This window comes from Elgaria multicarinata, chromosome 2 (assembly GCF_023053635.1).
Source record: "Elgaria multicarinata webbii isolate HBS135686 ecotype San Diego chromosome 2, rElgMul1.1.pri, whole genome shotgun sequence".
Lineage (NCBI taxonomy): Eukaryota > Metazoa > Chordata > Lepidosauria > Squamata > Anguidae > Elgaria > Elgaria multicarinata.
The window spans coordinates 57,185,196-57,198,695 of record NC_086172.1 but is presented as its reverse complement, the minus strand read 5'-3'; the positions used below and the strand labels follow the sequence as shown (position 1 = coordinate 57,198,695).

The following is a 13,500-nucleotide window of genomic DNA, read 5'->3' as shown; positions in this document are numbered from 1 at the left end:
TACACCTAAGAATATCTTAATTCCCCTTTAATCACTCAGTTCCTCTTCCCTGTTGGAGGGGTAGTTAAAAATTACTTTTCTCATGTTTTCTGTTCTTTTCTTTTTAAAATTGCAATTATTTCACCATAATACTGTTATTTTGCTGGTTATGGCCACCATTTTCCTCCCAGAATAGCCAGTAACAATGCTACATCCAGGGAATTTGGAGGGAGGTGGGATAAGAGGGCCTCTGCTGCTACCACTACAGGCAGCTGCACGAAACTAATGGCAAGGATTGAGGCAGGGGCATTCCTATCTAGAAAACTGATCTGTGGATGATTTGAAGGCCAGGGATACAATGTTTATCCAACAGGTTTGAATTCCAACTCAGATACTGTATTTCTCCTAGTATGGACAATTATCCTCTCCTTGTGGTCAACTTTATCCAACTTACATTGTCAGGAAAATGCTTCAACCTGTCAAATGTTCGAACTCCATTCCATAGTCAAATTCTAGCATGGTAGTAAGCTGTTATAAAGAGACAGCAACCAATAGACAATCCAATAGCAGAGAGATCTTGCCCCAGATGCTTTACTAACAATCCTGTTGTAGTAACATTGGTGCAAGATGCTCTGTGTAATATTGCAGCTGTTTCTATCGAAAAGATCAGGGTGCCATAGTCACTGAACACGATAACTATTTATGGCAGTGGTATATTTTTAAAATGGTGTACAGAGAAGGTGAGCAGTGGCTAAGCCCATGATAGTGTGGTAACAAGTATCTGCATCCTTACTTCATGCTCCCATATTTCCATGCATCCGTCTGTGTATAGATAATGATGCAATGGCAACATATCAAGTATAATTTGAACTAAGCATGTCTCAAAAACCTTTTGAACTGCTGTTTATGTTTTCGTCGCATACTTGTTCTGAGCTGCTTGTGGTTTTGTTGGATATAGTGGACTTCTTCATGCAGAAACAATGGCAGAGTTCATCTCTGATCGGTGTGTGACTCAATGGGTATCAGTGGAGTCACTCCAAGAATGAGCGTGCCACAGTGTAATCTTATTTCCCTCTAACTCTAATTAAGATTTAAATTAGCAGTACCGGGTTTTTCCAGCTTGCCCTCAGGTCAGTGAACTGAAGTTTCAGAGAACTGCAATAAACAAAAGCCCTCCAACAGGCAAAGAACATGTGCTTTTTAGTTACAGTTACTCACTAATTTAGTGCTAAGCACCATGGAAATGGGTATTCTAGTAGTGCGTAGATGCAGACATAGGCAACATTCTTGCTGTTGGATATACATTATCATCTGTTTACGTCAAAATGCTGTTAAGTAGCTGCATCAATTTTCTGTTAAACCATCACTACTTTGAACTGATGGATGCCAATACCCTGGAGAAATTGAAGGCAGTTTTTGTATTATTGGTAAAAGCCATTATAGCTCATATTCTCAACCAACATGTGGCTTATTTCATTTGTTTTGGTCATCCACAGCTATCTGATCTGATGGTGCCCTTGGTACAGTGGACTGTTTATTCCTGCTGTCTATGCATTCAACTACTCCTTTGGGAGCTGACATTGATAAGATATTGTCTTTAGGCAGAGGATTGGAGGTGATGTCTATCTGCTATGATAGCTAAGTGAAACCTCCACGTTCAGAGGCAATATTCCTCTAAGTACTATATCATGGAGGCAAACACCATAGCTTCTATCACTGTCAACCTTTCTTCTGAGCTTCCAGAAGCATCTTAATCTGGATATCATTGTAAATTGAATGCTAAATCAGACTGAGGGCCTTGCTAGACCTACCGGGTGTTCCGTGCTTGAGGAGGGGTGAAAGCGGGTTTTCCTGTATAGGTGTGACGCCTCATGGTCCACACGTTGTGTGGGTTATCCCGGTGTTGGAGGGGGGTGGTTGCGGGAGTTTGCTCCGGTTGTGGTGCTGTCGGGTCGAGCACGGGATGCGCAGCCACACTGGCCTGATTTTCGGGGGGGGGGGGGTTCGTCCGCGGCACGATTTGTGCAAGTGTGAAAGAGCGCAATCCGCAGTGGTTGGCGGCAGCGGCTGAAGTGCCACTGCTGCTTCTGTTGCATTCTCCCCCCCAGGCTGGGCACAGGGGAGCCAGTTGGCATTGGGGGATGACCCACAGGGGGTGTGGCCAGTGGTGGCAGGAGGATGGGAAAGAGTGCCATTGTTGAGCGGCAACATTGACAAGGCAGAGATGCTGTCATTTGCTTTCGGGGATGATGACAGATGTATTGTGATCTGAGGACAGTCGTTTGCATGTGCCCTCTGCGCCTACATCTCCCATCTGGCCTCTGAGTTTTTCCAGCGAAGACCGGCCCTGCGCCCTTCCCCCCCCCCCCATCCCACAGAGCCAACCCACATTATGGTTCCTCACACGCCGGTACTCTGTCCATATGCCCTTGGTTTTAGTGCGACACTCTTCTGCGGTTCTTTTATGGCCTCTCTTGCCCATCTCCCATGCTACTTGTTGGAACACATTAAAGTTGCAGTGGCTAGCCCTCAGCTGCTCTTGTATCCTCTGTTCTCTCCAAATGTCCAACAGATCTAGAATCTCCTGGTGCCGCCAAGTGACTTCCTCCCCTTCGGAGCCATTCCTGATACCTACACAAGGGCCAAGCAGAAAGAAGGGGGGATCGTCAGTTTCTGCACCAGCAAAGCTGGTGTCAGCAGCCTGCCACCGTCACTCCCCCCGCCAGCAAATGCAGTCAGAAGGATAGGGGAGTGTATTGACACAGTGCAAAGGGGCCCCAGGGCACGTGCCCAACCCCTTGGCTGATGCTTCCCTGACCTTCCGCCTGCCGCCGCGTGGCCGCTGGAAGATGGCCGCCCACCCTCGCCTGTTGCCCCCTTACACCCAGCTGCCATGTACCCACACCAATAGGCACACAGCCCTGTCTGCCTCTACCATGCCCGTCATTCCCCACTCGCCTTTACATCATCCGCACAGCCTAAACCACCAGCATTAGGATGGGACCTGCAGCTGCCCACCGCGACAGGCCACCAACTTCCCATTACAGTTGGATGCCTGCCTTCCCGAAAAGTTACCCACACAGAGGTAACAAGCTCCACATATCCCACACATCCACAACACCTCCCCCCCAAAAACTCACCAGACAGTTTTACAGTCGTATGGTTGTGCGCAAAGCAGACCCGTTTAGTAATAATATTTTTAAAAAGCTGCCGCACCGCTGCCACAGCTGCACACGGGGTGCATATGGAGCATGAGGTTTGGCCGAAACCGCTGGCCACTCCCCTTAGCGTGCCTTCTTCCTGACTAGTGCTGACCTCGCCGGAAACTGCACTGACCTCATTTCGTCCCACACCTCCACCGCCCATATCCAAATTAGCACGCACTGACAGGAAAAAGGGGACTTAAAGCCGTTTTATAAAACATGGCACAACAAAGGTTTCACCACAGGATGAACACGGATCCTGGTGAACATCATGTGGACCTGTAAGGATGACACCGGTATGTAACACGCGCTACAGCCCCATCTGGCAATGGCCTGAGTTGGGTGTGATACAGCATGCTTCTTACTTTCTGCCATATACAGTAGCTGTTTGACTGGCAAAGGGAAAAGTTTGACGAATTTATTTATTTATTGCATTTCTATACTGCCCAATAGCCGGAGCTCTCTGGGCGGTTCACAAAAATTAAAAACATTCAAAGTATAAAACAACAGTATAAAACCATAGTATATAATACAATATAAAAGCTCAACCAGATAAAAACAGCAACAATGCAAAATTACAAATTTAAAACACCAAGTTAAAATTTATTTATAGACTGTTAAAATACTGAGAGAATAAAAAGGTCTTCAGCTGGTGACGAAAGGAGTACAGTGTAGGCACCAGGCGGACCTCTCTGGGGAGCTCATTCCACAACCGGGGTGCCACAGCGGAGAAAGCCCTCCTCCTAGTAGCCACCTGCCTCACTTCCTTTGGCAGGGGCTCACCGAGAAGGGCCCCTGTAGATGATCTTAAAGTCCGGGCAGGTACATATGGGAGGAGGCGTTCCTTCAAATAACCTGGCCCCAAACCATTTAGGGCTTTAAATGTCAATACCAGCACTTTGAATCGGGCCCGGACCTGGACTGGCAGCCAATGAAGTTGTAAAAGGACTTGCGTAATGTGATCTCGCTGACCAGTCCCTGTTAGTAAATGGGCTGCCCAGTTTTGTACCAGCTGAAGCTTCCGGACCATTTTCAAAGGCAGCCCCACGTATAACGCATTGCAGTAATCCAAGCGAAAGGTTATCAGAGCATGGATAACTGTAGCTAAGCTATCTCTGTCCAGATACGGGCGCAGCTGGTATATCAGCCTAAGCTGGTAAAAGGTGCTCTTTGCCACTGAGTTCACCTGTGCCTCAAGTGACAGTTCTGGATCCAAGAGCACCCCCAAACTACGGACCCGATCCTTCAGGGGGAGTGCAACCCCGTCCAGAACAGGGCAAACATCACCTTGCTGGACAGATGAACCATCCACTAACAGTAACAGGAATGAGTGACTTTACTGTGAAGGTCTGGTGTGTTTTTCCCCAGACCAGACAGAGTAAGTCATTCTTACCTGCTTAGAACTCTTCAATTACTGTAGACTACTTTACGCTTTCTACTGTCAGCAATACATCTTCTTTCATGTGCTCTCTGTTCATGGTGCATTACTGTTTGGATTGAGTAGAATTGTCCGGGGTGAGGCTGGCAAAACTTGGCTTAAGGAATCCAGGTAGGAAGCAGTCATTGGGGGAGTCTACACCAGCTGTTTATTGAAGGATTGTATAGTAGTCGCCACATGATGTTCACCTGCTCTACCTCTCACTTTTACCGGAATATCCCTGACTGCTTTTGTCGTGGTTTTTCCAGCTCTCTTGCATCCATTGTGAGCTACATTTGTGATGTGCCCTTTGTGAGGTCATTGCTGTTCACCATGAGTTTGCCAATTAGCTGTGAGGGACATATGCATGAGTATCTCCATGTTGTACTGCTGAGTATTTTTTTAAAAAAAAAAATACAAACATATCTCTGCTCAGGAGATCATATTTGATGAAGTTCCTATCCCCCATGTGTTGCTGCATATCTGCGCTCCAGCGCATCCCTCACAAGTAATTAAAAAAGTCTTGCGCCCTGTAGCCATCTGCCTAGCCCCACCCACTTCTACCGATCCACATATACAAGCGTTGTAATGGGGCAGACGTGCTCCTGCAACAGTACTCCTCTAATTGCAGTACAGTTCAGTCGTGTGTGTCCCATGAGGGGCAATTGCAGAAGCAGGGAACCTTCAGGAGCATGACTCTTCTGTTACAAAAGGGCTGCAGGTGTAGATTAGCCCAGAGTGGGAAAGACTTAGGGCAGCCTCTGAGCCTGGCACCCCAGCATCAGAATCAAAGAGATGCAGAGTCAGAATTCTGTCTTCAGGGCAAGATGTAGATACAAAAATAGAGGACAGTGCAGCAAACAAGTCCAGAAGAAACAATAGTGGTTTTAAACGCTTGAATTAGTTGTATATATTTTATGGTGTTTTATTTGTGTTGTACCCTTCCTTGATCTAGAGGGAGAGGCGGGTAACAAATAAATAAATAAATAAATTATTATTATTATTATCATCATCATCATCATCTAACCAGAAAGAAGCCATATCATAGCATACAAGCTACTGTAACTTAGCAGCAGCTGGACCTTAATCCTGGGGGGAATCCGCACGTCGTTCTCAGGGCGCTTCCATACACTCCCAGTGCACCCCGAAAACGATTGTGTAACTCACCTGTAAAAGAGCCGAGGAAGAAGCGTCCTTGCTGCCGCCACTGCCACCACCCAACTCCCTCCTTGCCAGCCGGCTCGGAGAGCTCGGCAGAAGAAGGCGGGGTAGAGAGCGGAAGAAGCTCTCCACCCCGCCTTCTTCCCCCGAGCTCTCCGTCCCAGCCGGTGGGGAGGAGTTGGGTGGCGGCGGCGGCGGCAAGGACGCTTCTTCCTCGGCTCTTTTACAGGCGAGTTACACAATCGTTTTCGGGGTGCACTGGGGGCGGATGGAGGCGCTGTGAGAACGACGTGCGGATTCCCCCGATATGTATGAAGCTGGACCTTCACACACTGTAATAAATGTACTTGCTGATCAGAGGATCATCCCAGCAGAGGTTTGGAAGTTGATTCAATTTTAGAACACGCAGTGCCAGTGCTAGATCTTAATGGGAGCCCTTTGGCAAGTTACCCTCCGTGGGCCCTCTGCCTTCTCACCACTGTCTCGCCTATCCAATCAGTTGTCCTCTTTCTCTGAATCCAATCAACACAAGCTTCCCTGAGGAAGACAGAGAAGTGATCAGAGGTTTCTGCTCCTCCTTACTCATTTCACTCTTCACTCCAGCAGCACCATCAGAGGTATGAAATTCACAAAAACATGGGGAAGAACCTTCTCTGTCACTAGCCCTAATAGTTGTGTGCTATCTCCAGTATTTGAGGCAGTAAGCCTGTGTGCACCAGTTGCTGGGGAACATGGGCGGGAGGGTGCTGTTACACCATGTCCTGCTTGTTCATCCCTGGCCGATGGCGGGTTGGCCACTGTGTGAACAGAGTGCTAGGCTACATGGACCCTTGGTCTGATCCAGCATGACACTTCTTTTGTTCTTATGTTCTCATTGTGCTGGAGCCTCTGTCCAGGAGATCAGATTGCCTTCTTCCCTCATCCCTTTTAGCAACCAGACCAAAATGCTTCTATGGTTAGGAGCAAGCTCGTATATGGTTCAATTTAGGAGGAAGAAAAAGGTTCCCTTTGGAATGGAAGTTCACTAGAAACTTACAACATTTTGTAATTTTAGATTTATTTAAAAGTTTACGACTTGAACTTAGATTGAGGTAGAAAGAATAGTACCCCTACAAGCAGTCAATCCCCTTTCCGACAACAGATCCCCAGAGAAGATATATTCTCCCCCTAAAAAGATGCTCTCCAGAGGTCAAAACAACTTCTCTACTTTCCTCTCTCAGTCTGACTCAAAAACTCTTCTGTTGTTCTATTCGCACAGAGGCATTAATCAGCCGATCCTCTTACTCAAGGGAGCTCACCTTTTCAATGCTGATGGTTTTCATACTCCCGCAATATTTCTGTACCCAGAAACAATTCTCTAACAGTTAGTTTTCATAAATGAATACTTGATTATTAAAGGACATAAAGCAGTCGTTTTGGCCCATTTAGTCTTTTGTTCAGTGATCCAACATTGCTTCAAGGCAAACCCTCCTCACAGTAATCAGATGGAAATATCATAGCATTGTTATTGTTCATTTACTTGTTACATTTATATCTTGCCTTTTCCTTTATGCTGCCCAAGGCAACATAAAGTCCAGTGAGCTTTCTGGGCTTTCCATTTTATACTCACAACATCCCAGTGAGGTAGGCCAGACTAAGAATCAGTGATTCACCCCAAGTCACCCAGTGAACCTTATAGCCGAGTTGGAATTTGAATCCATGTTTCCCCAGTCCAGTACTCTAACGACTACACCACACAAGCTGCTGCTGCTGCTGCTGTTGTTGTCTCTAATAGTGAACTCACTCTCTCCCTGCCAAAAGAAATGGAGCCAACACAGGGCTACTGATAAACAAGAGCGCGTTAGCAACATGGTGGGGGAACCCTGAAATTGACAGAAGTTCACAATTTTGGTAAACAAACAAACACTGCAAGGAGTCCCAAAACATTGCAATGAGGAAGGGCCTGTGCACAGTAGGGGTGGGAGGTAGGAGAGGCTTGGAGAGTGAATTAGCTTATTTGAGTCCCTGACAGAAGAATGCATTGCTGGGTGGCTTGAACCCTAAAAAGGAGCACTCCTGTTAGGGGGTAAAGATAATTTTGTCACAGGTTGTTTTGCTGCTGCTGCTGCTATTATATTTGTCCCTCAAAAAATAGGAGTTATAAATCATTTGCATGACGCATGTTAGGGAAGTCAGAGAAATCCACAACAGAGTTAAAGAACTTTGGATGTTATGAACCTGATCCATGTATTCTGCAGCAAAGCAGGTTTTTTCAAGACTTGCAGACCATTTTTTCACTTTTGGATTGGGGGAGATTTGTATTAAGTAATGTGCATTAGGGCATTTGCGCAAGTATGAATGAGCACAACTACTACTACTAATAATAATAATAATAATAATAATTTTATTTCTTACCTGCCTCTCCACCCTAATCGAGGCAGTGAACAACAATAAGTATAAAATACCTAAAATATTGATTAAAAACATAGCATACATTGTTAAATTTCTTTAAAAACATGCTAAAAACATACTAAAAGCATCCTAAATTCTGGTAAAAAGATACAATTCCATCAATGAGCAGATGATGGAAAGACACCTGACAATCCGCAAAACGCAGATGGAAATGGATTTAACAAAATCCATATATCCCTAACTCATACTGACTGCATACTCACCTGGTACAACCCAGCTAATTTGTCACACTCTTCATGATGTGTGTGTTTATGCGTGTGTATGTATGTATGTGCTGATCCAAGGTTGACAGTTTTTTCCAGAGGGTTATACTTGAATAGGTGATGCTCAACTGTACTCAGAGGTCTCCCATGGCTAATAACAAAAATCTGATCATTACCTTTTTTGATTGCAATTCTTCTTCCTTTTTTTAAAAAAAAATTGGCATGCTTCCCTTCTAACAAACATTTTTTTCATGTCACTTTATTGCTTGAGGGTAAAATGACACCCTTTGCTTTCAAGATGATAGTTCCTAACACATTTCCTTGAAGAGCTGGAAACGGTGCAAAAATCTGGGGAGATAATTCTTGGTAAAGTCTTAGAATCAGTGTATTCCACTTTAGATGCTTAAACCAAATGCACAGGGAAAGAAAGAAAGAAAAATCTACCAAGCCAGATAAAGCGTGTTTTTTTAAAGGTTTCCACTTAAAGGTTTGTGTGCCAGAGCTACAGTACTTATACATTTTCGAAATGTGTTTTAAGCAATAAGTTGTACAACATTTTTAGAACATGTGTTAAGCTATTTCTCTAAGAATGAAGCTCTTAACAAAACATAAGCACTCTGCATGAGATCTTAGCAGCAAAGTGCTTAAAAGATAAAGTAAGAATTGGTACCATGGGAAGAACACCAGCTGTAGTGCACACAGGTCCATTATGAGAAGTATGGGAGTGGGTAGGGAGAAAATGATTTAATCAGGAGTAAAACCAATTTTATTATAAGGGCACGCAGGGGGTGTGGCACCATAGTGAGAGGGACATTTCAAAATATCTGACAGATTTCAACAATGTGAAAACCCACCCTGTTCTTTAAAGTGACAGTAAACCCCATCAGGTCTCTCTTTTTGATGCTATTGTGAGCAGATAACTGTGTAAAACTGGCCTGCTAAGACGCTGTCTGTCTATTTCAATGGGGTTTGGGGGGGAAAAAAGGCTAATTGTCGAAATACAATCAATCAAATTTGATCTTGGAGTTGGTGGTGGTTTGTTGTTGTTGTTTTAAATCCACTCTTCTAATTCAATTTCAAGAGTGAATTGTTTTTATGTTGATAAAGCGTCTGGGCGTTCGGTTTTTCTTATTCTTATTTTATGGAAAGGAAAACCAATAAAAAAGTATGCTTTTCAGTCAGTACTCTAATATCTTAAAGAAGAGGTTGTATTTCAAAATAAATGTTAACACCAAGATACCACAATGCGTACTTTCTATCTAAATGTGACAGCAAACTCCTCAGTAGATATTAAAACATAAGTAGATATTAAAACATAATCATAATTATGTGGGGTGAGGATGGGTGGGGTTCATGATGTTTTTCCAAGAATTGGGGTTTTTTCTCCAATTGTTTCAGATTAGTTAGCTATTCACTAGCATACAAAGTGAAAATAGCCCTAAAGTAAAAGAAATGCCACATCTTTATGAATTCTATCCATTTCTTGAACAGGTGATATTGTAAAGAACTTTGCTTCCTTTTCATTCAGAGTGACAGGCATTTTCGTTTTCTCAGAGTTTTGTCAGGTCTGCGATTCTCTTGTTTATTGTAGCCTAATAATAATACCAGATGTTTCTAATAAGTATTCAAAGCAAAGCAAAGTAATAATCACCCCATCGTTTTTATTAGAATTATTATTTTTTTGCATTTCTTCTCCTTTTATATTTAAATTTCCCAGCTCAGTCAAGCTTCAAAAGAAAAGATTTCTGTTGTTCAGAAAATCAGTTTTGCAAGCACTTGTGGTTTGTCATTGGCGTGTTATCATTTTTGACAGCTTTGCATAGCCTAGGTAGGCCAACAGGGGTCTGTCTAATATTGTTGCTGGGCAAATCTTCCTCCCAGAGTTGAATAACCAAACAAAATATTGTTGAAGCAGTAAGGAGGAATTAATACCTCCTGCCCCCCTCCTTCCGAACACTGTACTGAATTCCTTGCTGACATTATATTCAGGCAAAAAGAAAAAGAAAAAGAAAAAAGAAGAAAATCTTGCCCGTTATTCCCTTGTACATAGCAAGACTAACACATGTAAAGCAATAACTCATTTTGTATTGCCATGTTTAGCATATGTCTCCTGTTGGCTCAGCAAGGCCTTTAGGCCAGTCCCTGGAGCCGGGCATCATTGGCAACTCTTAGCCCCTCGGCCTCGAAACCAAATAGCTTTGAATCATGTTGAGCTGTGATGCTAATTTTTCGTACTGATGCATTATGGGAATAAATGTATCTGACATACTGTGTCAATGCTACTGTCTCTTTGTGCCTCTTGTGTTTTTTGTTGTTGTTAGCTGCATTCCTACAGATGGTATTCCATTGAAAATGTTCTCTTCCTACGGAAAAAAAAAGAAAAAGAAAAAAAAGGGGGGGGGGAACCGTGCACAGCACCAAACCTCTAGGTGCAGAAGGCTGTTAACGGTTGCTGATGATAGTAGGCAAACATTAACATAATAATTAGTGTCTTGTAATTGTTTCATTAAAACCAGTTGTTCCATTTCTCCTCGTGTTTTCCCAGAAGAGAAGCTGAATTTGGACGACAGCCAGTGGGAGGACATCCACGTTGTCACCGGAGCACTCAAGATGTTTTTCAGAGAGCTGCCTGAGCCACTGTTCCCATACTGCTTCTTTGAACAGTTTGTGGAGGCAATAAGTAAGTACATCACATACAGTAGCAGTTAATTAAATAGCCTATGTGCTGCTTTTTTTAAAATGCCCCAAATCGAAGAAGATGCATCCCAAATGTTGCTTTACCTGCTCATCCCTCCCCACTACCCCTCTTCTTATTTGAACTGCTTCGGCGTTTTGTCTATTTGTTTTAGGGAAATTGTCTTCGAGGCGCTCAGTATACCGAAAGAAATAAGAAACTGCATATGTGTTGTCTCATAATTAGACATGTTATGCTCATAATTCATACACCCAAAACATAATACTATTAGGCAGCATTAATATTCATAATTTAAAAGACGATGTGTTCATGCCTTTAAGAAAAAGAATTGGAATGCTGTGTGTAATAGCAATGGAGCGTAAGAAATGTTTGCTGCAATCCCAAGTTTATATAACTGCCCTATGACGTCCGATAATACAATGCATGTGTATTCATAACATCATGCTTTTTCTTGTTCACTTTCATTTTGTTTTAATTGCTTGCCAACTTAGGTCTGCTATCCTGCAGCTGTGCTTTTAACAGCATGTTTATGTGGATCAATACCAGGTGATAATACTTACAGTATCTCTATGCCTTGAAAAGCTTCACTTACTGATTTGTGTGAATCAAGCTGATGTTAAAGTCACAGGAGCAGGCCGGGCCATTTTTTCCCAATCAGTTGGCAAACCTACTTTAGGATGACAAGCACTTCAATGGTAACTTTCAGGATAGATGTGTTGCTTCTAACAGATCTTTAATTTTGATATCGTTGGCACAACTGTAACAATTGGGGGTAGGGGAATCTTGCAAAGAAGCTGATTTCACTTTTGTTTTGTTTTGTTTTCGGGGGAGGGGGGGAGAGAGAGCCAAACCTTAAAAAACTGAAAACTTGCAAGCCTAGCAGGAGCTTAATTAAAGTCCAATTGAGAAAAATCTCTAGGAAAAACAATAAAGCACTTAGGGATCTGTTCTCCGATTGATGCGCGTGCGTAACTGCCATTACCGTTAATGAGAGTTGTTTGCGCGTGCACATCAGTCAGAGAAGATAGAACCCTTAATGTGCTGTTTAATTTGATTTTATGTTCATAAAAGTCTTTAGGTTTAACGAAAGCTCTTCACGGCTAGCATCTCGTATAGCAAAGTCGAATAAATCTTTCAAAATTCTTCCCTTTCCTTCTTAGCTGCTTAGAGATACCCTATGGTGGTTACTCATGCAATAACGCCAACACACTGAGGAGTAGGTCTCCTTTGGAGGCGCAGCCCATGATCCCCTTCTTCCACCTTCTTCTTTTTCATCTTCAAGACAAATAGGACAAAGAACGTTGTCTTTTGAGATTCTTCTCACAATTCATGTAATTATCTAACAGGAAGACAATGAGGAACAAACAATTCCCGAGTGAGCTGGCTTCCGCTTTTGTGTTGCACCAAAACGAGGAGGTCTTTGTCTGAAGCTCTCTCATTCTAACGTGCACACTTCAGGGGTAGTTCCCCTTGTACCTGCGATGTCCTCTTGAAGTGCTGACTGTTTAGCACTTCAAAGGGTTGTAGCTGGTTCATGGGGCACTTCCTGATGTTCATTTTGCTTCCCAACCCATGTACGTTACTCAGAAGATAAGTGTTCCATGCACTCTCAGCCTTTAATCTCTTTCTGATGTTTAGACAAGCTCTGTATAACATTGCTCTTTTGGGGTCAAATCAACTCCTCTCCCTTATTACACAGTCTCTCTCTCTCTCTCTGTCTTCCCCCCCCCCCAATCTTTTCTTACAATCCATTCTTCATTTCTGCTTCCAGGACAAAACAAAACGTAAACCGCAGAATGTTCTCATTTGTCCACTCTCTCTTCCTTCATAGGACAGTCCTCTCTCCTGAGACATAAATAATGTAACGATGAGTGAGTTAGGTAGGCTGTTTTCAACCAGCACTTGATGGGCAAGGTACAAGAAGCAAGCAATAAATGAGCAAGCGTTTGATTTTGGAACTTGGCGGGAGTGGGGGCGGGGAGACTGGGGATAGCTCATCCAAGCATTCTTATTTAAGTATGACAAATTAATGTCCATTTCTGCTCACTGAACTATTTTTAATTCTTGTTACAGTTCCTGAAAGCCATTATAAACATTGACAGGCTAATGAGCAGTCATTTATGGGGTTTAGAAGATGGTTGTTTAGAAGAAAAATTAGTTGCCTGGTTTTTTAATTTTTTTCTTATGGAATTTTATTTTGTTTTGAAACAAAAAAATACAAGCGATGAAAAGTAACACATATAAAAAACATTATCATTCAAAGAAATAAAGAAACTCACTTATTATAATCCTTACTATATTATGGATATGTTTGTGGGACAACTAGTGTAAAACAGCCTGAAGAGAATCTCACTGTGGCTTCCACATAGGAACTAAACCAAAACCATGGTG

General features: G+C 43.1%; 1 protein-coding gene across 2 annotated transcripts in view; it reads left to right on the top strand.

Moving 5' to 3' along the window:
• ARHGAP15 (Rho GTPase activating protein 15) overlaps positions 1-13,500 on the top strand; it is a 487,468-nt gene that overhangs the window by 390,483 nt on the left and 83,485 nt on the right. For both annotated transcript variants that reach the window (XM_063116582.1, XM_063116583.1), the window contains exon 12: positions 10,960-11,094. In XM_063116582.1, coding sequence (XP_062972652.1) covers positions 10,960-11,094 — 135 coding nt within the window. The remainder of the gene's footprint in view (positions 1-10,959; positions 11,095-13,500) is intronic.